This window comes from Cydia strobilella, chromosome 1 (assembly GCF_947568885.1).
Source record: "Cydia strobilella chromosome 1, ilCydStro3.1, whole genome shotgun sequence".
Classification (NCBI taxonomy): Eukaryota; Metazoa; Arthropoda; class Insecta; order Lepidoptera; family Tortricidae; genus Cydia; species Cydia strobilella.
Window position 1 is genome coordinate 19,708,248 of NC_086041.1, and position 26,058 is coordinate 19,734,305.

At 38.5% G+C, this 26,058-nt stretch overlaps 1 protein-coding gene across 8 annotated transcripts in view; it reads right to left on the reverse strand.

The window, feature by feature from the left end:
* LOC134746100 (CUGBP Elav-like family member 1) overlaps positions 1-26,058 on the reverse strand; it is a 514,830-nt gene that overhangs the window by 148,378 nt on the left and 340,394 nt on the right. For all 8 annotated transcript variants that reach the window (XM_063680407.1, XM_063680363.1, XM_063680416.1 and 5 more), the window contains 3 exons: positions 24,214-24,310; positions 20,467-20,587; positions 14,231-14,313 (listed from right to left, as the gene is read on the reverse strand). In XM_063680407.1, the coding sequence (XP_063536477.1) occupies positions 14,231-14,313; positions 20,467-20,587; positions 24,214-24,310 (301 nt within the window). The remainder of the gene's footprint in view (positions 1-14,230; positions 14,314-20,466; positions 20,588-24,213; positions 24,311-26,058) is intronic.

The window sequence follows — 26,058 nt, forward strand, 5'->3', positions numbered from 1 at the left end:
GTAAGGAAAAAAAAAGACCGACGAGAAATTATGCGTCCTGTATAAGTCGCCAAAACTTCACGCTGGTATGTCGCAAGTATTTCATTAACAAAATTATGTGCCTCCGGCGACTGCATTCAGCAGGCACGCTAATTCAAGTTTCCATCGTAAAACTTGCGTTCTTGGGCGAACTTGCGTTTCTGAGTCAGTCGGGCAAAGGAGAACGGTAACCGGTCATCTTGTACATATATTTATAGCTGTACACAATTTTGCACATGTTATAGTTTTAACGATTTCTGGGAGATATAGACTAACAATGCCAATCTAATTTACCAATAAGAAAACTAAAAAATATGGGTTACATTTTAAAGTTAAAACTTTTTCAAATATAAAAATAAACGATTTGGCTATTCGTTTTTGTTTTAAATATTTTCATTATATAAAGCTAAGAGTATGAATTTGATGCTTCAATTGAGAAAACTGCAGGTTTTGAATATTTCTGAGTCTTATTTAAGTATATAAAATATAGAAAAAATAAAACTATGAGGAATAGTTTTAGTTTTGGTAGATGTCATGAATATAAATTGAATGGAATGTTTTTTTCACTAAACCAGCTCGTAAAGGCTCTTTTCATTCTTAAAAAACTGAGGAAAATGTATTAAACCACAAGAGTGGCAAAGTAATTTGATGCAAATTCTGAGTTTTTTTCCTTATGGTGGCTGATGTAATTGACTTTTAAGTGATGATTAGATAGTTAATAGCGTTAATTTGGACTTGGAAGAACACGGACGCTCGGGTTGGCGTGTAGCACGGATGCCGGGAGCCCTTATTTTAGGAGCCCTATTGATATCTGGTATAACATAAATACACAAAAATAAACGTCATAGCGGGAAGACAATTTTGGTCACTGTTTAAATGTCAGGAAGGAAAGTGTTATTCGAATAACCAAATAAAGTAAGTCCTGATATTTCAAAAATCATGTACTTATACATAAATAATTTATGAACAACCAAGTCGCTGAATGTCCCATTTAGACGCTGCGAGAACGCGTATGCGAGTTAAATACGTTGACTATTGAGTTTACTAACGTAGAACGAATTCAATAAATCAATCGATACCCGCATGGGAGTTTTCAAACCGTCTAAATGAGACTTAAGATACCTCTCTAAAACTTTGACCGTGTAAGTTCATATTTCCGGTAGACTGAAAATTCAGTTAAAAATAACTCGTGTCAATTATAGTTATTGTTAAGCTCTCGCCTTGGCACGTTTTCTTAGGTCGTCTCCGGTTAAAGGTATAACAATGTCTAAACAGAGACACTGACAAGTTTAGTGTTTAATTTAAAAAGCCTTCTCGTGTACCGAGCTACGCTAATTAGCCGCTTCCCGATCGGACGCGATATAAAGCTAATCGGCGATCGAAAGGCGTGAACGACTGACGTTTAGACGGTGTGGAGGATGGTAAAAGTAACATACCTGCCTAAACCAGGCAAAGCAGATTACACAGAAGCCAAATCGTACAGGCCGATAAGTCTGTCATCATTTTTCCTCAAAACATTGGAGAAACTGGTAGACAGACATATAAGGGATGGTCCTCTTAAGAGACATCCACTGCACCAATTGCAATGTGCGTACCAGCCGGGTAAATCGACTGAAACGGCACTGCACCTGGTGACAACCAAGGCAGAGCAGGCGATAGAGAACAAGGAACTATGCCTAGCCACTTTTCTAGACGTGGAGGGGGCATTTGACCGCACCACGTATCAGGCAATCAGCACTGCAGCATCTAAACATGGCATAGAACCGACAATCTGTAGATGGATTGGTACTATGCTAAATAGCCGACTAATAAAGTCCACCCTCATGGGAGATGAAATATTAGCCACGGCCACGAAGGGTTGCCCACAGGGGGGGGTTCTTTCACCGACTCTCTGGAGCCTGGTAGTGAACTCACTGCTGGAAGAACTAAACAAAGGCCCAATATACACGGTTGGGTATGCAGATGATTTAGTGATTCTTGTAAACGGGAAATTCCCGGGAACGGTATCGGAAATCATGAATACAGCACTGAAGCAAGTGGAGAGGTGGTGCAACCATCATCAGCTCTCCATCAATCCTGGCAAAACAGTAGTAGTACCGTTTACCAGGAAAAAGACCCTTAACGGCATGAAACAGCTGAAGCTTTATGGAAGGGTTCTGGAAATGTCCGATGAAGTGAAATATCTAGGTTTAACACTAGATAAAGAACTGAACTGGAAAAAGCATGTCGAAACTACCATAACCAAGGCACTGAGGGTGTTTGGAATGTGTAGAACGGCATATGGCAAAACGTGGGGTTTAAACCCAAAGGTACTGAGATGGATCTATACCATGATGGTAAGACCTATCATTCTGTACGGATGCCTGGCATGGTGGCCAAGGACACTAAAGAGCACATGCAGGGATGCCCTTACGAAAATACAAAGAACGGCGTGCATGGCTATTACTGGCGCGTTTAGAACGACGCCAACAGCGGCGATGGAGGTACTACTAGACCTCCCGCCGCTGCACCTAGTGATACAATCTGAGGCGCGGAAATCGTTACACAGGCTGGCTTTGACAGGCCTCTGGAGCGATAACAAGCCAAAGACTAAACACACAAACATGGAATGTGACAATTTCATGAAAAGGATTACGAATATGGGCTGCGATAAGATGCAACCCAAGTTTGTGTTCCGTAAGAATTTTAATGTTAAAGTTCCAACAAGGGCTGAATGGACCGAAGGTCTTGAAGCACCAATGTCTAATGAAAATGACATCATATGGTACACAGACGGGTCCAAGACAGATTCTGGTACTGGGGCAGGCATTTATGCAAATGACTTTAGTAGTAGCATAAGCATGGGCAATTACGCCACTGTCTTCCAAGCCGAGACATACGCTATAATTGCCTGTGCACATGAGAATATAGTTAGGCAAACCCAAGGGAAGAATATCTATATTCTCAGCGACAGTCAAGCTGCACTCAAAGCGCTTAAGGCGCCTAGAGTGGGCTCTAGACTGGTATACAATGGCATCCAAGCTCTGAACAAGCTTGGAAGGCAAAACAAAGTGCAACTGGTGTGGATCCCAGGGCACGAGGGATTCATGGGCAATGAAAATGCAGATGAACTTGCCAGAGCCGGATCTGCAAACAACCTTATAGGTCCGGAACCATTCGTGGGGCTCTCACAGGGAACCATCACAACGGCTATCAAATACCTTACTAAGACCAAACACCAGGAAGAATGGGACAGTCTGACGGGTCTAAAGCACTCAAAGCTCTTTATACAAGGGGTAGACTCTGGTTGGAGCAAAAAGCTTTGGAAACTTTGCAAACGGCAACTCCAAATAATAACGGGGGTGTTTACTGGCCATTACGGGGTCAAGGGAATCCTGGCCAAGATGGGGCACGCTGACAACACCGATTGTCGTATGTGTGGCGAAGAGGAAGAGACAATAGAACACCTTATGTGTGAATGTCACGCCCTCGCCAGACAAAGAATGAAGGACTTTGGAACAGGCTACCTGGTACCAAAGGAATTCAAAAAGCTACCCATAAGGTCCATCATCCGGCATATGGAGATGGTGGGGAAGGCTCTTGAGTAGCGGACGGATCTTTTCTAGGGGGTAACTGCACAAAAGATCCCTATGGGTCGAAGTGTATCCGTAAGGGCCCCGAAACCATAAGATAAGATAAGACGTTTAGACGGCGCTATAGTGGCTATAAAGAACCCCTAGTGTAAATAAAGTTTGTTGCTTAAACATCTTTTGATGTACCTAAAGAGTTATTGTGTTATCGTTTATTGAATACAAATAAACATACCAGCTAGGTAATGATTTAATCAACGGCCCCGGCAGAGTAGATGAGGTACTTAGAATATTTTAACACGTTTGTAACTATTCTTTCCATACGAAAAATAGAGCGACGCTGCGACAGTCATGGAAAGTATGATTAGACTTTTTTGTTATTAGAAAGGATATTTTTCTGCGTAGGTAATGGGTCACTATTTTTACTCATTTAAAATATAATCTGTAGGTAGCTAGATTTTTAGATTTTTTTTGATAAGATAAAAATAAAAAAATTAAAAGAGGTATCTATAAAACTTAATTATATGCGATTAAGTCCCGTTTACGTGATTAATAATGTGTAAAAGTTGTGAGTCGAAATCAGTGTGACACAAATAAAAGCGTGACAGAATGGTCAGAAACACGACAACTAAAAGAATTTTGACCCAGCTTTATTAACTTATTATAAAAATAAAGGTACTACTTAACGCCCTTATTCATAAAACTTAGCAACCTTTTTTTAAATTTTGTCTCCTTTAACAAATAGAAATGAAAAAAAGATGGAAATTATCAATGGGATGTTTAGATTTGACAGAAGAATATGAATAACGCCATTAGACTGTAAATACAATGCAATTGTTGGTAAAGTTATGTAGCCAGGTTGGGATAAATGATTTCCATTTAAATTTAAATTTCATGCATAGTTAACAGTTTGGGCGATGGTACTAGGTAGGTAGGTATTTTTTGTATAAAATACAAAATCGTAATACAGAGATCAGCATTTCTCAAGCTTCCATCGCCCTCGCATAAGTAGTAAACAATGTAACAATCAAGTATATTATTTCGACGTGTATACAAGATGGCGCCCACCTGCCACTCCCGGGAAGATCGGAATCAATCGAGAGAGAAAACCCCGATAATATAATGGAATTGAATTATCACGAGATGAAGACGGAATGCCACAGTAAATTCAAGCGCAGTATGGTAACTTACGTCTTTAATTGTTGGTGAAAGTGACACTCACTATGACTAGTCAGTACTAATATAAATGCGAAAGTAACTCTGTCTGTCTGTTACCTCTTCACGCTTAAACCGTTGAACCGAATTAGATGAAATTTGGCATGGCGATAGTTTGAAGCCCTGATATGTAACTTTGACAATAACGTATAAGTTTGTTTAAGTAATTAATTCTACGAGAACCAGACTATATACCTAATGGCATTTACAGAATACCTTTTTCGAAAGTTTAGGGTAATAATAAATAGAGATGCAACGGATAATTGTTTGGCCGGTTACGTGTAGATTTTAAAATTATAATCAACGACTTCGAGTATGGCATTTAAGACTGTTTTTCAGATTCAATTTTACTACCCCAAAATCAAGCAGTTACAGTACAGTAATACAGTTAAAATTTGGCAAATGAAACATCGGACTAACTTTTCTTGCAAAACGATACATTTTGTGGGCTTTTAGTAGCGCATAAACTACTGTTCATTGTTGACATTGCGTCAAGCGAGGCGGGGTAAGGCACGCGCTACAGAAAGAATCGGTAATTCGATTGTATTCTATAACAATTCGGCGCGCTATTGATACGTTCCCGCGAATATCGCTATACGTGGGGGGCTATTGCCTATTACGTCGTCCGGAAATAATCCACCTGTGGGGTGTGTGCGTGTCCTATTTTGATATGAAATTCCTTAGGAATACAATATTAATTTGATTAAGTAGTAATATGTAGTAGTAAAACTCTTTATTATAAAAAAAAGAATAACAATAACAAAACAGGAAAAAACATATCATAAGTGCAAAGGTGAACTTATCTCTTAAAAGGCGCTCTTCCAGTTCAACTTTGAGGAACTGATTAATGAAGGTTAATGTTTAAAACACATATGCAGTTGTAACTTTCCTTTATATACCTAGTCAGTACCCAAAATAATATAAGCGATTTTGGAAATTTCAAACCAGGTACATGTAGCTAGAAAAATATATACCAACGGCAAAAGTAAACACCGCAATTATTTATGTGATCTCTGACATAGGTATGTACAGATTCCAGATTAATTAGCATCGACGATGATCAAAGGACGGGAACTAAGACAACTTCAAAAGAGGAGGTAGAGGTAGCTAATTTTCTCAGAACTGGCTTTTGAGATCTAAGATATAAAAGATTTCTCATATAGAGTAAAAATTTGATTATCAAGAATAAAGAATAATTGCTCTGAAAATATCAATTTATTGATATTCTGGGATGAGAAATAGGGAATATTTATATTTGGCGTAAAAATAAGTTTTTTTCGTAACAATTGTTTATTAAGCATGGTATTTCACGAACGTTTAGCGGCATTTTATTCCCTAGGGAGTGTTATTTTTTTAAACACCTTTTTGTTTTGTTGGTTACCGCTAGTCATAAAAACCCTCTGCGCATCTCGTATCTACCTATTGGGTTTCTATTTACCCTCGTGAAAATTTGCCCATGGCTCTCCACTTCCATTGACTGTTAGTAAGTATTTACTTACAAACGTTCAATAAACGTTCACTCCGTTCGTAATTTATATGGTAAAACTGGTATGTAATCTGCAGATTTAACTTAGCAGTTCTGAATTAATCTTGGGTTTAGCGGCAGCGACACTATACAATCGGGTTGAACGCGGTTAAATCTGTCAAGAGCAGAAATCTCTTTGTTGCTTAGGTTGGATTAAAATTCCTATAGTTACATCAATATCAAATAAAAAATGTCACGTTGCTATAGAGCATTACCTATATACCTATACTAATTCATATGTTGAAAAAAAAAATAACAATCCATTACAGGCTTTTTTCCTTGTGAGTAACTATTATATGTATTAGGTAAGAGGCTAAGAGCATGCAGCGTAGCGCTGGGCTTCTAACGCGCATGGAATAGTTGGAGCTTCAATATAATTTACTGTATCGTAATACTTTTATTCCTATTATTTTATTCCTAAAAGAAATTATCAATAAAACCTACATCTACACTTACAAGGAAGGGTACCCAACTGTCCGGCTTCGATTTGATTTATTTTTATGCAACGTGTTACACGTCCAGCCACTAAAAGCTTCAGACACCCCAACTGATTTTTTAAATTCAGAATTAGTCTAGTGTGTTTATTCTCAAATCGGTGTATTATTTCCAAAGATATTGCTGATTCTTTTATTTTCGTAATTCTGGTCGATTAGTGACTCTACATTCGTTGATTACGTATGTGTGACGTAGTAACCGTTAGCGTATCATCGCCCACACAGATTACTGACAATTCGTAAACATTATTGCAAAGACATAGGGTTCATCGATTGTCAGTTTAGAGTGTTGCTGTTAATACAATAGAACTTTGTCATAGTAAACTTCAAGTTTGACATTCAATGGCAATAAGCGAACGTAATACTTAGTTTAAAATGACAAGGTTGTAAGACTTGTAAGTGTCACTCAACATGTTCTTGGGAAGATGATACTTAGTTAGCACACTTATCTAGGTAAATTTAATTGTCTAACTACTTAGGCAAAAAAACAACACGCAGATTATTTTTTTAAATTTAATTCAACATGTGCTTATTTATAACTTGTATACCTCGGAGTATTTGACTTATTTGTGTTCGCTCTACTTCAACAGCTGTTCAAAATGCCTACCACCCTGACGAGAGCACAGCAACGAGCGTTTTCTTAAATTCATTGTAAGAGAGTTTAGCACTTCTGCGTTGTTTTTCACTGTTTCGAATGCAGCTGTAATTTTGTTTCGAAGCTCGACGACAGTCGCTGGGCTATTTCCGTCATCATACACCAAAGACTTCACTTGGCCCCACAAAAAAAAAGTCCAGTGGTGTCAAATCAGGTGACCTGGCTGGCCACTGCCTGATTTGACACCACTGGACTGGGCGTGGAGGTCCAATCCAGTGGGATTGGACCTCCACGCCCGATCCAATGCTGTCCATACACATCATCAAAATGTCTCCTTACGTTTAGCTGAAAGTGAGCTGGAGCGCCATCGTGCTGGTAGTACATTCGTCTTACATATTGCAAGGGTACTTCGATATCGAGTAATTCAGGAAGTGTTCGTGATAAATTGCAGGTAACTATCGCCATTCAAACGTGGTAAAAACAGTGGCCCCAGTATGTATGGTCCTATTATTCCCGCCCATATATTTAGCGAGAACCGATGTTGGAACGAGTCTTCTTCTGCTAGAAAAGGATTTTCGTGTGTGCCCAAGTGTGTCTATTATGTTGATAAAATGTCCATAAAATGTTCCAGTTTTCCAAGAACCACTGGCAAAACTCAACACGGGGTTCAAAATCGAGAGGGTTTAACATCGCCGGTAGTGATAAGGATGCTGGTGGTCGTCTTTCAAAATACGCCAAATCACTACGTGGTTACAATAGGCTATTTGACTAATTTTTGAAAATGGTTTTAATTGATTGTTTATGACTTAATAATTACACTACGTTGATATTTCCGTGAAATTTCCTGTATTAAATATAAAAAAAAAACAATGTTAGTTTATTTATTTTGAACGCACCTTAAACGCTGTTTTCGCAAAGGGGCTAATCACGTGACACGTGTGACGTCACGCGCAAGTAAACTCAGTCAATGACCTTAGTAAAACTTATGGTTTATGTGCATTGAATTCATTATTTCACTGTAAAATGGTATATAAATAGTGTATAGTGCCGCAATGTTCAAGTACGACTAAAAAATCCAGACAAATCGTTTGTTTCCATTCCAACGAATCCCAAAAAAAGACTAGCGCGAAGAGACCCCAAAGAGCATTTTAGCGCATACAAATGTTTTTATGTGTGAAGACCACTTCGATGTAAGTAACATTTAACTGTAAATAAATATGGTATTAAAGCAGCGGATTTTGTTATTTAACGAAACAAGATCTAGGTATTTAATGTATTACTACATAACCTCATAACATAGCTCTTTCAGCATGAGTAGGTAGTTAATAGTATACTTTTTCTTTCAAACTAAAGTGCAGTATGGAGACACTATTCTCGTCATCGTATTCTATATATATATCGTCGTCGTATTCGTATCATCGAAATCGAAAGGTTCGTAAATAAACAATTTCTACGAATACCCACACAGCTGTTTTTACATTTCTAAGTTCCGCAGCATAGTAATCCGGATTATCTTTAAAGAAAAGTGCAACCATTGATGCGTCTATGTCTGGTAGGTTGCCGCTATCAGCTTTCACATATTTCGGCTCCATTTTGAGATTCTTATGAATATTGTGCCACTACACGATAAATAAAGGGGAGTAAGGGGAGAACGGAACCAACAACCTATCCGTCCCAATTGTCAACCTCACCTGCTCGCGCTACTGGCGGCGGTGGTATTCAACCATCGTGGTGCTCCCTGCTAGACAACAGACGAGGCTCTGGCGACCGAGCAATGGCGGTATAACCACACACCCGATCGGGCAACCGAACGGAAGAGGCAACAGCGGCCTTGGGGTCCAAATAACCCCAGAAATGCCTGGAGCAGAAGGCAACGGGAAACCACTGCTACTAGTTCCCAAGACAGTCATCATGGATAGTAACGTAATGGATGAGAGTATGTTGTGCGACCCGGCTGACGCCCGGCGCCACCCCTCCGGGATGGGTGGTGTGAAATCTGCTACCGGCCATGCCTCAGTGACGCACCAGGCTGCGCATGGAAATTATGTTTCTGGTGACACAAACACCATTAATACCCGACACCCACATCGCATTGGGACTTGGAATGTGCGTGGGCTGAACCAACCGGGCAAGCTGAAGATAGTGGAAAACGAAATGCTAAGGAAGGATATACAGCTTCTAGGACTTAGCGAGACTCACTGGAGAGGTCAAGGCCATTTTTACTCAGACACGGGAAATAAAGTTTTCTTTTCGGGACCAGAGAAGGAGAGCAGCAGAGGAGTGGCTTTTGTGGTACCACCAGAAGTTGAGAAATGTGTCCTAGGGTATAAACCTGTGAATGACCGTATTATTACTATACGATTGAACACCAAACCATGCACGTTAAATGTCGTACAGATATATGCTCCAACGGCTCAGTCCAGTGAGGAAGAGGCCGAAAGCTTTTATGATACATTAGTTACGACGCTCAGAGATATACCAAGGAGAGAAATTACGGTCATCGTTGGGGACTTTAACGCAAAAGTAGGCAACACGGCAGAAGACGACCATCTTCGTCGAGTAGTTGGGAAGTATGGCATAGGAGAACGCAACGAGCGAGGCGAACGTCTGCTCCAATTCTGCAGCGAGGAAAGTTTCTGCCTAACCAACACCTGTTTCCGTCATCACATCAGGCGACTGTATACATGGGTTTCTCCTGGTGATAGATACCGTAACCAGATAGACTACATTTTGGTAGGATCACGATGGAGATCATCTGTTATAAATGCCACTACGTTCCCTGGTGCTGATTGTGGTTCAGACCATCAACTACTGGCAGCTACCATTCGGATCCGTCTAAAGAAAATTGTCAAGCCCAAAGTGAACCCAAACCTGCGTAGAGTGGACCTAACTGGTTTTAGGCAGAGCCTAACACAACAGACAGCAAATATCTCATGCGAAGGGTCAGCACAAGACAGATGGAGTCTCCTAAAACAGGTGATTACCCAGGTTGCCAAGCAGCACATCATTAAGAAACAGGACATGAAGGACTACATAACATCATCGACTAGCCGCATTATCCTGGAACGACGTGAGCTGAAAGAGAGAGGTACAAGTTCAGCTGCGGATCAGCAACGGTACATGGAGCTCAGTCGCGAAGTCCAAAGAAGATGTCGCCAGGACTACAATGCACACATAAACAACGTATGCATAGAGCTTGAGCAACATAACATACGTAACGAAACCAGGGACTTGTTTCGTAAAGTGAGGGAGCTAACTGGGTCTCGAGGCGTTAGAACCTGTGTCATCGAAGATGAAACCGGGAATGTCCTGACAGACACGTTGCAGGTTTTGGAGCGCTGGAAGCGGTACTGCGCAGCACTGTATGATACAGGGAGTACAGAAACTGTGGTAGAGGAACTGTTACCAGACGAACCGGAGATCCTTCGTTCGGAAGTGGAAGGCGCTATCAAAGGGCTTAAATGCGGAAAGGCGCCTGGCAAGGATGGTATTCCTGCCGAACTGCTGAGGAACATGGGAGAAGTAGGAACAGTACTTATGGTGGAAATATGTAATGAGGTGTGGAGAACGGGTAAATGGCCGACGGAATGGACAGAATCAGTGTTCATCCCCTTACACAAAAAAGGATCTACCAAGACATGCGGCAATTATAGAACCATCGCGTTGATCCCCCACGCAAGTAAAATCCTCTTACATATAATTAACCAACGGCTCAACAATTTTCTCAGGAGCCAGATACCACAGGAACAAGCTGGCTTCGTGAAAGGAAAGGGCACAAGGGAGCAGCTTCTTAACATCCGCCAAGTCATCGAGAAAAGCAGAGAATTTAACTGCCCAGTTGTCTTGTGTTTCATAGACTACACTAAAGCTTTTGACTGCGTGCAGTGGGACAAGTTGTGGACTGTGTTGCGCGAGATGGGAACTCCGGAACATTTAATTGGTTTGATTCAGCACCTATATGTTGAGAACCGCTCTTTTGTCAGAATCGGCACCGACTGTTCCAGTGTGTTCAAAACAAAGATGGGAGTGCGGCAGGGCTGCATCCTATCCCCGGCCCTTTTCAACATATATGGTGAATATATCATCCGGAAGGTACTGGAAAATTGGGACAAGGGGTTTCCCATAGGAGGAAAGCGGATATCAAACCTGAGGTATGCCGATGATACGGTCCTTTTGGCGACGTCTGTGGAAGATATGCAGGAGCTGTTTCAGAGACTTGAGACGGAGAGCGACCGAATGGGTCTCACAGTAAACAGGAGCAAGACGAAGCTAATGGTAGTAGACCGTGCCAAAAAACTGCCCAGAATAGTTAACATCGTCCCAGGGGTTGATATCGTGGACCACTATGTCTATTTGGGCGCACTTATCTACGATGATGGCGACTGCGTACCGGAGATAAAAAGGCGTATTGGTATGGCTAAAGAAGCTATGACCCGGCTGAATGTCATCTGGAAGAAGAGAGGTATAACCAGTGCCACCAAGACCCGGCTAGTACGCGCTCTAGTATTCCCCATATTTCTGTATGGCGTGGAAACATGGACAATACGAGCCCGAGAAAGGCAAAGGATCGATGCATTCGAGATGTGGTGCTGGAGGCGTATGTTAAGGATACCCTGGACCGCCATGCGCACCAATGTATCGATCCTTTCACAGCTTCGTGTCCAAACTCGCCTATCCACAGTCTGTCAACAGCGCATATTGTCCTACTTCGGCCACATAATGAGGAGGGGAGATGAAAGCCTTGAAAAGCTGATCATCGTTGGAAACACGGAGGGCAAACGAGGCCGGGGACGGTCTCCAACTAGATGGAGCGATCAAGTAAAAGGGGCCCCATCCTCAACCAGCTTTTGCTCGGTCGTCAGAGACGCGATGGACAGGCACCGATGGAGGCAGATTAAAAGAACCAGGTGTGGAGCATCCACATCCACTGATGACCACGATCCTCAGTCATGAGGGAGCGACCACAGAGAGACACGATAAATATACGAATAAACCGACAAACGCATAAATCGAAATATATCAAAAAACTGTGGAACAATAACTAAAATTAACTAAATACAAATAAAACTGCTAAAACACTCAAGACAATCAAGAATTTACCCGCGTGTGACGTCATCCGAGCGTTGACCAATCACAGAGCCTTCACGTCCCTGATGAAATTTCAAAAAATATTAAATTTTCTTTCGTTTATTTTCCAAAAAATAAACATAATTTACATTCAAATATAGTGAAATATACTTTGTTAGTTTATTGTCTTTCAGGATGACAGCAATTCGTTATATATTTTTATGTTGTCAAATACCCTATTAAATCCCCGACCTGCTTGTCGTGTGCTAGCCGTAGGATTATAGCGAAAGAATTCCAAAATTGCCGCCTCGAAATCAGGATCGCGTTGGATATTTCTTTCTACGGCCATTGGTGGCCGAAAGGTACCGTCAGTACGTAGCCGTTGCGTAGCCGCAAACATTGTGCCGTTTGAAACGGCAACCCCAAACTCCTCTTGAAAACGTCGTACTGCTAAATTGACGTTATCGTTGCAGCGTGCTAACATCCGTACCATTTCGCAGTTTTGAACATTAGTGAATCTAAATGCCATTTCGAAAATAATCAATATCTCAAGAATACCGAAACAATGACACCGAGTCATAGAACTTTTTGACACACATGACAACTTCGTGCAGCGAAAAAAGAATCGTGAAAAAGAACAGTACCTATAGTATGCAACCTCTACCAATGATACAGTAGTAAAGTGTTGCGTTTGTAATTTTTAGACCGGGCACGCTAAAAATGGGAAACTAAAAAAAAAATACAACCTGCATTAAAATATAGTGTAATCGATTCTACTCTTGATTCTGAACAAACTGTTTTCCGGTTTTCAGTGGGTTGTGTAACACGTTGTATATGTAATAGAGTAGTCTAAAATAATAGACACGTATTTTTTTTAGCTGCCCAAACACAGCATACTGGGAGAAATTGGCCTCCAAAGTACTGAAAAGTGACAAAACCCTCTATCTTTTGTAGTTTTTTTCAAGCAAATTGCTCGTTAATTCTGGTTTGATTATATGTTGGAAAACATGAAAAAATAATGGACATGTATTTTGTTATTTTGGCACACTCGTTTAAAAAAAAAAACACACTTCAATGTTTCATTTCGTTTCACTTATCGTTTCACTTACTTCCCTTAAATTCACTACTAGTGGGGCAGTGTTCGAACAAATTACCATAAATGTGGACACGCTGGACAGAAGCACCATTTTTTGTTTCAGACACTTGTTAGGTCCATAGCTTTAAGTTTTTGATAGGAACCAACTCCTCCGTCGGCCATATTTAATTTTATGGCGGCCATTGTGAATTTATAGTTAATTGTTAATTATTACTAAGGGCCACTATGACTTAGACAAATTATATAGTGGTAGTATAAAGGGGTTTTCAAGCTAAATATTTATGTAGGTCATAGTCAAATAACGTAGTTTTACTGAAATTAACCACGTTAGCACAAAAAAAGCTGTGTCATACACATCGGCATCGGCTGATTACAGGTTTTTTTTGGTGTGGAACAGCTATTTCCACTAATACATTTTTAGTATGGAAATCTACCTACATATTATTTGTCTTGTGTAAAATGGCAAGACCTTCGAAAACAATCTTTACCTGTGGAACATAGCAGAAAAAATATAGGCCATTATTTTAAAGTATACATGTGCGATTGTGCAAAATTTTATAACACTGACACTAACTGGCTGACACTTAAGTATATTATTATTTATACCAGTTCCACACACAGTTGGTAGAAAACAACATAAAACGCACTTACCCCGCTCAGCGTTTTGATATTGTGCAAAGCGTCTTGCGCTTTCAGCGCCGCTTTGCGGGTGAAAAACGTCACAAAACAGCACCCTGCAACAGAAGCGCACACGTACATAACATGACACACACCAAACACACACATCGACTACATTACAACAGCGTTTTTTAAAGTAAACAAATACACGTATAAGGGTTTGACACTTATTTAGATTAAAATGTGTCGCTATTATTCTAGAAAATGAAGGAAATGAATTTTTAAACACTTAGGTGTATACTGTTGAGAGCTAAAACTTTCGAACACAAAAAGGAATTTGTCGTTTTGACCGTAAGTGTGCGACCTTTAACATTATTTTAATTATTGTCCTTATTATGAGTACTGAGTAAGCGAAATATTCTATAATCTCGAGGGATCTACTTTACTGTCTCAGGGTCCTAAAACCTAGGAATCTCGCAATCTCTGTGCCACGTAATTCCCAGTGCCCCGAGTCCCGTGGGACATCCCACGTTGAAATTACCTTTAAATGTTAAGATTTATCTAACGCTCGCAACAAAATCGAATTTTGCTCATCTTATTTAAGCAATAAAGTATCCTTGGTCGAGCTGCTAAATTCAAAATATATTAAAGTTTTCTTTATTAGTTTGCTTATGTAGTTAATACAATATGTTATAGGTAGTACTTATTAAGTAACAAAATGAATGAATACAGTACCGGCCAATAATATAATCACCTTTGTGATTTTTTGTATGAGCATGTTAAGAGTAAACAATATAGGTTAGTTTGTAGATTGCGTATTTTACTAGTCATTTTATAAGATGAATACTTCAAAGAAATACTGAAAATTACTATGGAAGACTAAGCATATTACTAAAAACATTAAATTAATCGCACTTAAACTATCGTGAGACATATTTCAAAATATTTATCAGTACGGTTTTTACTCACTATTATTTTTAGTCGCTTTTGGCGACATGTTTCGGATTCTTTGGGAATCCATCCTCAGGCACGAGTGTCCGCGGCGGTAATTTCAATCGGGACGGATGCTGGATGTTGCCACCTGCATGGAAGCCTATAATACCTAGGGTCAAGCGGCAAGTGTGTTGTGACGATCGCGGGGACATAGTGAGTGCAGTGTGCTTGACTTCGTTCGATACAGCCGCCCTACCAGACCTTCACTTGACGACTCCATCTGCGGACTGCCCCGCGCCCCCCGCCCCCCCGCCCCATCAGCGCGTGCGCAACGAGCGACGAGGCGGGCGGCGCGGGCAGTGCACGACCTACAACCGCCGCGGACACTCGTGCCTGAGGATGGATTCCCAAAGAATCCGAAACATGTCGCCAAAAGCGACTAAAAATAATAGTGAGTAAAAACCGTACTGATAAATATTTTGAACATTAAATTAGTTTAACAGGAATGATCAAAATTCTTAATGGCTCTTTTTTCAAGTATTACATTATGATGATGCGGATTTCAAATCGGAATCAAAACTTTAGTTTCTTGGTCATAAGGTCTAATTAGAAAGAACAGAACTAATTAGTTTAGTTCAAAGAGAATATAATAAGATAGAGCGGTACAGTCATATTAAATTTTGTAACCACTGTAAATTCACTGCCATCTATCGACATACCTTGAAACTAAAAATGAAGATTTATAAAAATACGTTAACTTGTATTTAAATATGGATAAATGATTTTTTTATTTGCATTAATTATTTTTATATGATTTTGACCCATGTTCTTTAACGGATATGGGTTAAAATTATTAATAACAAACGAAACCGTCAACGCCCTCTATACGAGAGTAAGCCAAAACTAGTGGCGCCCTCTGATCGAGAATCAAATTTTCGTGATTTTCGAGGCACGTTTTTTCCTTAGACTGTATCCATCTATTACGGAGTTATATCTATCTTTGGTTTAGTCGAATGTATAGGCCCAAAATAAATTTCATTTTGTTGCCCCAATCCCAAAGATACCGACAATGCATTATAAAATTTTCGAGTATCAGTAGGATTAGTCGCCTGAACAACCTAGGACGCCTTTTGTGCCTGGGGCAGGTAAATCGCTGCGGTCAAGAGAAGGTTAACAATTTTACAAGTTTACACATACACATTTTACCTTGATTTTTATACGGGACAAGAATTCTGTAGCTAAAAATTTTGTACAGTCGCCATCAGATATATCGGAGCGGCCGAGGCTCTCACAAATATCTGAACGAGCCTCTATTGTCAAGGCGTTAGAGTGCGTGTTCAGATATTGTGACCACCTTGGCCGCTCCGATATATCTGATGGCGACTGTACCTATAAATACAATAGGCTCGATGACAAATTTTCATTAATGGTATCAAGCGATCAGGTTTATTTTTAGGATCAAATGTCTATTTGGGACCCATTGCATTAAAGCAATACAAAAGTCAGAAATGATTGTCAAAGTCCGACAGTCTTACTTCACTCGCGAAACGCTCCCAACGAAACGATAAGTGAACGTGACGTAAAGGTCACTGAGAGCCCATTTTGAATGTATGGACAGAACAATAAAATTGCGTTTTTGTCGGTGAAATGTTGCGTTTATGTATATAGTTGATATACAATATTTTTTTGGATAAAATGTAAGAAATCGAATGGTACCCTTACTTTTTTCCTTTTTGGAAGTTAATAAATTAGTTAAATTTTTAAATTTTGGCGCCTTAGAACGAGGAGAGCCGACCCCAAATCATGGGAAGTGGCAAGGAAGAAGAAGAAGAAATTACTTAAATTTTGAAACTTTCAAGCCCTGTATTTTTGTATTACTTCCATATATTATTTTTAACCGACTTCCAAAAAGGAGAAGGTTATCAATTCGACCGTATTTTTTTGTATGTATGTTACCTCAAAACTCCGTCATTGGTGAACCGATTTGGAATTTTTTTTTTTTTTGTTTCAATGTGTATAGTCCCAAGTTGGTCCCGTTTTTGTAAAAACCCAGTTCTGATGATGGGATCCATGAGGAATTCAGGGAACTCCTCGAATCTTATAGGCATACATATATTATAGTGATTTTTGTATTTTCATTAATAAATCAAGTATTTACGTTCAGAAAAAGTGACATTTAATGAAGTGGAACTGCTGATGATGATCAAAACGAAACTCTTTAACGATGCATAGTTCACTTTGACGATTTGCCCTCTTCGTTCACTAAGCCAGTAAGATTTATAAAGATCATTTTTATCAAGGTTTAGTGTGATGATATATATACTGGTTCTTTCTTTCTTATCAAACTACACCAGGGTTGGCATTCGATTTGACGGTGATGATACTTTTAAAATTTGGCTTGGCACCGACTTTTTTTCACGGTTTTTACTCACTATTATTTTTAGTCGCTTTTAAATATTTTGAAATATGTCTCACGATAGTTTAAGTGCGAGTTTTTATAATATCTACATTATTGTGATAAATTGCTCATTTGCTATCTATGTTGCTAAATTTTGTTATAAAATTCAACATATGTCATCATCCCTATTTAACTAAAAGGAACCGACTTCATAAAACAGTTTACAACGCCATCATTTTATGGTTCTCATCAGCAGTTCACCAAATGGTACAGTCACCTGCAATAATATGCTACTTTTTGAAGACCGCAAAAATATGTGACGCGTATGTAAGTATTATATATCTATGTATAACCCATTTCAAAATGGCTGTCTCTTCTTTGGTTACTCGTTAAAATATGTACCATAAAAGTAAGCGCCCAAAAAAGGCTTTTGTTGTGCACGATGGAGGTACTCGTTTATTTGCTTTTACACATACATAAACTTGAACCCTAATCCCAATATTTAGCAGCATATGTTAAACCACTATTGAATAATAAACTCTGGAATTAGTTTTTGGTCTTGAGGCTCTCTCGCATTTTAAGTAGTGAGTTTTTTCAGTGGGTCCAAACGACACGATGGAAATAATATGGGTCAGATTGCGTTAGTTGATAATATGATAATACTTAAATACGTTTAGTGTTTATTATTTATACCCTTTTGTACTTGTACAAATTAGCATTTTGAAAATCAGTCCTCATAGAAGACAAGTTTTCTCTTGAGAAGTGTAATGTAGTCTTCAATAACAATTACTATAGGTATATTATATAAAAAACATATTTTACATGTAATGCCATAGTGGATATAGCTTTAGTTATATTTCCTAAAGGCATAAATAGCTGAGCTGGGCTGCAATCTGCAGCCGCACTTTAGGAAGATACTAAATCACAATTATAGTACACAATTGTATTTCTTTCATAGGGTTCCACATTTTTATAAGAATTTTCGCGACTCGGTATAAAAGCCGGTTTTTATGTTTTTTTTTTACTTCCAATATAATTTAAGTAAAGGTTACAGTTAATTTTGAAAGAATGTCAACTAATGTAGAAGAATAAGAAAAAAAGATCCAATATAATTGATCAAAATTTATAGATTTCCCCTAATTTTCATTTTCTTATTGACTGCTGCTACTACGTTGATAACATGGAATTTATCAATTTACCCATATTGTAATTGAAGTCACAGATAACTGTTTGTGCAATGTTAAATATCTACGTGTACTCATTAAAATAGTTTTAAGTAGAAATATTGCAGAAGAACCCGTGCCGTGAATAGTGTTGGTAGGAACTCAAGTCTTTCGAGTCTGAATTTGAAGAACTCAGCTCGTCTTTACGAGACTCGGCGCTTAAAACACTTTGAGTCTTTTAAGTCCCGAGTCGAGTCTTTTCTCAACGAGCAACTGAAAAGGACTCGAGCCTCCGAATAAAGACTCCGTCAACATTTTTATAGGTTTATCCTAAATAACTGTAAAGAAATTAGGCGTTGTTGTATGATTTGTGTACATAATCTACAAATTGTACATAAAGACAATGCATTTCGAAATTGTTTGTAAAAAAAATCAAGAGCTCTCTGAAAAGGACTCAAGTCTCTACAAAAGACTCGGGACACTCACAAGTTGAAAAGAACTCGAGTATAGATTTAATTATAAGAGTCTGAAAAACTGAGTCGAATCTTGAAGCAGAGGACTCAAAGGACTCGAGTCCCAATCAACACTAGCCGTGAACCGAAACATATCTGTGACTGAAATAACTATTTCTGTTTTCTACATAAAAAACACTAAAAATTAAGTAATATCCCGTTAAACTACATACAAGGCGGTTAATTTCCGAAATGGTTACGCCGACGCTGGTAGCTCACGGCATGGCGTGCTCGGGTAATGGGGATTTATACTCAATTCCGGCCGATACACGCCTTTCTAATGTAATTGATGTCAAACTTGCACAGCCATTATTGCCTGAACAAAGAATTTTATTTTGACAATATTATGAACTATTATTAAAAAAAAAGAAATAAACCTACAAATATTAACAAATGTTGTGTGTAAAAACACCTTTAAAAAAGGTTGTAGTACTATTTAATTCTGTACAATAAGTATACCTAGTAAGAGTAGTTTTAGGACGTGAACTTTACTATGTAGCTCAATGTCTACATTTGGAGCATATTTATAGTTTAATAGCTAAGCAAAGCAAGCTCGTGTGCATCGCAACGTAGTATCACATCGTTACGTAGTTTGGTATTCACAGCTTTGCAAACAACATTAATAGCGCAAGCAACACAAAACGACTAACAATATTAAAATAAACATCTAAACGGATCCCAACAGCTTTTCTCCTGACAAAAGGGTCCATATTTGCATGAGAACTAACAAAAGGAACTCTCTAACCGAAGACATTCAACGGAGCAAAACAAAAATGTCAACACGAAACGTACGGACCTTTGTGAACGGAAACAAAAGACAACGTGAATATTTTTCTACTCCGACATTAAATTGAATTGAATTTAACGTAATATACTAATATAATCCTGTTGGTCGAAATAAATGAATTTATTATTATAAGGCGGTAATAATCTGGTGCTGGCATTTAAAAAAATCAAGCACCTTTGGGTAGATGTTCCTCAAGACCAGTAAGGTCTATGTAGGACCAAATTGGCCTCATTTTGATGTAAATTTAGTCTATAAACTAAATAAATTGTCATATATGATGTACAAAGGAAAAAATTACCAAGGCCTCCAGTGCCCAGGGCTGGAATCGAACCAGCGTCCTCCATTTACGCGAACCGCCTGAACCGCTCGGCCAGTCATATAATTGGAAATTTCGAGGCATTTTGGAGGCATCTTGGCAATTTGGAGTTTAAGGCATACCCATTTAGAAATGTATGGTGTTATTGTGATAGGTTTACCTTTGCTCGCACCGGTGATCTTGTCGCGCAGCACGTTGATCTGGTGCACGCGCCCGAACTCCTCAAACATCATGCGCAGGTCGTTCTCGTCCATGCTGCGCGGCACCTGCCCCACGAACATCTGGAACATTCGATGTTGGCTGTTCAGGTGTATGGATATTATGACTGAAACGGAGGCGGAGTACCTAAACATAGCCAAAACTTACTTAAAAATGACAACATCTCATTTTAGTTTAATTTTAAAATGATTTTCCGGGGTCGCGCTTTGACGTGCTTGGCTAGATTTATAGAGGCTAGCGGTAAACGAGCGATACGTTTTTACCCAGTTCATACATCAGAAGCGTATTTAAAATTCATATTAGACGATTGTATGAACGTTTCTGTTAATAAAGGTATTATTGTAGCAGTTTCACCTGGCCCGTTATAAACCTGGCTGATAAAATATGCTATGAATATTGGGTCGGGGGACGCGCTAAAAACTGTGCAGGCCAACTTCATCATGCATTCAGTCAATTCACACACAGTATCCCATTTACACGTCAGTCGCGTTCAATTTAATAAAGCCACGCAACTCATTTAATCGTCGGCGCTATTCGGATCACCTCCCTAACTAAACTTTGTTGTTGGTAAGTTGAAATGCGAGATGAAAGCCTATTGCCTTAAGGAACGACGCGTTAGCTATATTTGTACCTTTAAAAAATTTAAAAAAGAAGTTTATTTCTAGTCAAGGAACAATAATAATTTTAAAGTATATTTTTTTTTCTAATCGTAAACATTTCTACTTTAAAATTAGATATGTTAAAACGTCAGAAATATGAACTATGATATAAATTACATATAAGACCCGTTACTTTATATTGATAGTGTAAGGATCATTATTAATAATAATAATTGCTGCTGGTCGTCTTCACGACGGCAGTTTCAGGGGCCCATCTAGTCAGCGGCGAGTCACCGCCTGCCTCGACTGCCTCCATTTTAATTTAATTCAATAGCCATAACCAGCCAGACTTCAACACCATAACCGGCACTCTTTTCCACTGTGTTTATAATAGCCCCTACGCCTGTTGGGACCGATTTACGGGTATCTATTTGTACCCGTGAATGGGTTCTAGCAGGTGCATTACATAACAGTAAACTTCTCCAAAGGGCCTCTACGTTTTGGATCTGTATCCCCACGCACGCCTATCAAATGACCGGGATGTATATACCCGTGAGTTTATATGAGATACAAATAACAATAAATTCATTTATTTCAATCAACTTTAGGATCACATTACATATAATTATTATATTAAAGTTAAGATTATTATATTATATCTTATATTTTGATTACTCTTACTTTTATTTATGATTACCTGATTAGCTTATAGAATAATAGCAATTGACCCTTACTTGTCACTGGTTGCCGCCATGTTGAACAAGTATATTATTATATAAAATATTGGTAGGGGAGACCAAGGAGATTTGTGACAATTTTTACCTTAACCGACATAATTATCTCAGCAACAAAGCATACTATCGCTATGATGTTTATAATAATGTGTAGCTTAATTCATATTTTTCCAAAACCTGTAATCAACATAAATAAAAGTATTAGTTTTTGAGAAAATCTACGAAAACCAGAACAACTCCCCGTGTCACAACTCTCCTAACACCGAGGTAAGTTGTGACAGCTTCCGAGGTAGGTTGTGACACCCCTTTATTTTGACTATTTGATGAATAAAAAAACTGTTATAGCGGCAACAGAAATACATCATCTGTAAAAATTTAAACTGTGTAGCTATCACGGTTCGCGAGATACAGCCTGGTAACAGACAGATGGACAGACGGACAGCGGAGTCTTAGCAATAGGGTCTCGTTTTTACCCTTTGGGTACGGAACCCTAAAAATATAATTTTATAATTTATTTTTTTGTATTGTATAAACCATGAATACGAATAAGTATTAGGTTGTAGTATTTCTTGAGGTAAGTTTCACGAATTTTCATTACTAAAATTAGAAAAATATACCGAAACGTGAATTAAATGTCATCCTTTCTGCTTATACCACACGGCCATGGTTATAAAAATCAAAAACTTTACGCAATATAACGGTTAAATTAAGGAACAAAATGGAAATAATTACTTAAACAGGCTTTGATTTGACGTAAATCATTAGCATGCACATCCTCAAACAAGTAAGGTCAGTACGGGTAAGTGCAGCTAGGAGGCAAGTGTAACTGACTTTCATAATCTTCATCTTACTTAAAATAATTGAGATTTTGATTCTGTTGTCATGAGCAGGCATCGTAAACTGCGAGCGAAATCCATTGAAGTACTAGGGTTGTTACTTAGTCAAGTCAAGTCAAAGTACGTCATTTCAATGGATTTCGCTCGCAGTTTACGATGCCTGGTCATGAGTAAATAAACTATCAATTGTAATTTATTACTAAAGGTGACGTTGTCAAGCAATTTTAAGATTGTCGTCAATTTGAAATCTCACAATTTTTTTAATACGAGTTGCAGCCTACACGTGGCATACAATGAGTGACTGGGAAAGTGTGTCTATCTCACTTGATGCAAGTACTGTATGTTACACTTGCCCCGTATCAGAGATCGTAAACAATCATTTCTTGTATCATCAATGACTAGTAGCTTTTGCCCGCGACTTCGTCTGCGTGGAATTATTAATTAAGGTACCTTCCTTATATTTCATCTTCATCTAATAAAGACTTATTCGAGTTCGAGTCGAGTTACGGTTATTAGACAATAGCCGGCTGGAACAACAAGCGCCACAGCGTTAGGAAGTGTGTTTATTCCTATAAATAGAAGGTCATTTTTGTTTTGTTCACATATTTTTTTTCAGTCGTAAATATTTTTTTCTTAAAAGTGCATTTTTCATTAAAAAAGTTTTTCCACCCCAGGTTGGAACATACGACACAGTTACCCCGGATTATATTTTATCATAAATGATGATAACTAACTAAGTATATAGTATAGATAAAAATTTATAAATTATCATCGTTTAGTATCATGGCTATTGCGTTTTTTAATATTAAATTTTTTTGTCTAGCGTGCACTAACAAAGTAGTCACAATTACCTCATTTTGTTGGAGAAGTGTGACCCTGACTACTTTCATTAAATACCTTAAATAATACCATCTTTAAATCATCAAACGAACATAAAACACATTGATTTCAGCTAAAGTTGAACCATACCATATTGTACCTTAGGGCACAGTTCGAAATCCAACTTTATGATATTGATTTATGGGTTCAAAGTAAACTTTTACAAAAGTATGTCACACTTACCCATATCGACCTTATTGTTTTTGCACTTGTTGTAAATGGGGGAACACTTGAGGAACATTAGAATTAGATCAAACACCTTTATTTTATTTTTCTATTTTTGTGAAATCCGTAAAATGAAGGACAACACTTTATATCCTTATATCGCTTACTGAGCGTCCTTCGTCTGGGCTATCTAACTTGCCAGTGCAAGTCAGTGATAGAATGTTAAATATAGAGAACTATCTGGTTTTAAACCGAATAATAGTGTGTCTACTTGAAAAATACAAATTAAAATATTTTCATAGAAAGTAATTTAGTTTGTTCTTAGAGTATCTGGTTTTACCCGCTATCTGGGTTCACCCCCCTTTCCACCCTACTACCCTTGAACTTAAGGTTAGCCATAATAATCAACTTATCTACTATGTAAACCGTCCAATCACCCCGATTGGGCTTCCTCCTACTAAAAAGGGCCTCGTACCTTAATGTAGTCGGGGTCGGGCATATCCGCCTTCTCGTCCTCATTGTTGTTATTGTTGATGCTTGTGCTGTTGTTGTTGTTGATCATACTTATCCCACTGAAACAAATGACAAATTCTTGTGAATACGAGATGAATGGGAACAATTAAAAAACGGTGGGCATAAGCAGAGTAATGTTCCAAGCACACAGAATAAGTATAGTATTTCATATAGAAGGGACACGCTCCACCCCGCCCCGAATGAAATTACCTCATCCCGCGACAGTAGAATGTCTAATATGGCGTGTCCGCCGTGTGCACATAGAAGATGCCCAAGAGGAAGGTATTTCGTTCAATAGGTAAATCAAGTTTAGGGGTATCGACTATTAGGTATATCGACTTTCGGTATTGCGTGGATTAGGTATATCGACTTTAGGTGTTTGGTTCGTTAGGTATAATAGCTTTAATGTAATTCATGTATGTAATGATGACATAATGAAATATATCGCTTTAGGTAATTCATGTAAGTATGATGATGATGACCAGGTATGTTTTTTCTTTAACTGGTTTTAACTGAAACTAGGCGAATTCCAAAAAAGTTTATAGCATATATTTGTCTTTAAATATGAGCAACAATATTATTATTATAACCGGCGGTGTCCCACTGCTAGGCAAAGGCTTCCTCACTCGATTTCTATTCGTCTCGGTTTTGAGCAATCTCCGGCCAGTCGTTGCGATATGCGTCCAGGTCGTCCCGCCATCTCCGTCTGGGCCTACCAGATCCTCGCACATTATGCGGCACCCATACCATGGTTATTTTGGCCCACCTCAGTGGATGCATGCGGCAGACATGGCCGGCCCAATCCCATTTCAGCTTGGCGGTCTTAGCTCCATCATCAGTAATGCGCTTTTTGTGCCCATCAGGAATATAAGTACTGTAAAAACCTCTCGGGTTCCCATGGGCACGTTGTATAGTTTCCAGCTAATTCCGTAACAAATTCGTAATACTATTCTTCGCTTCTTATTCAAATTATAAAGCTGCCAATGTATATATTGTTTAGACACAAACATGTTTTTTTTAACAACACACCTACAAAAGATTTTTCGCTAAAATTTTACTCTCGGTGACCTATTAGAGACGTCAGGTTAGGGCAGGTCGTGAGTCGGCTAGATGGAAGGCAGATCACATCAACTGTCATTCTAGTGAGTTAAATATACAATTATACGGTTACCAATGGCAGCAGGTACTTGTTGAAACGCTCATCCGCAGATCCAATATTTACTAACAAATATTACATTTACGCTTAATATTAGACAAGTAATAAATCATAAGTATAAATTTAATATCAGTCTGTTGACATTTCCGAATTTCCCCACAGATTTCTGTAATAGAAGAAATAGTTTCGTTTTCCCAAGGCGGCATATCGGGTTTTATTTGTGGCAGATATTGTAGTTAATAAGTTCGGGAAAATCCTAAGTAGATGACCGCATGTTATACTTTCTGAGAAATGTAAAAGAATATTCGCAACGCGTGTAAATATCTTCAAAGTGTAAATACGAGTTATATTACCTACTTATATGAAACTTTCTTTAGACAATTACACTGGTCTCATAAATATAAATTTCGTTACAAGAGGGCCCTTTTTGTTGCTGTATTAAACGTGGATCAACTTAAACAATTAAAGTAAAATATAATTTTTTGTCATGGTGACCTAGTATGCTACACGATATTCTGAAAATCATTGCTTTCAGCGAAATCGAACACACGTTTATTCACTCACGTCATTGATATTTTTAAGTGAACTCGTGGTTATAGATGTATACATTTAATCGTGATTAGGTAAATAAAGAAAGTTTAATTCTAAGAA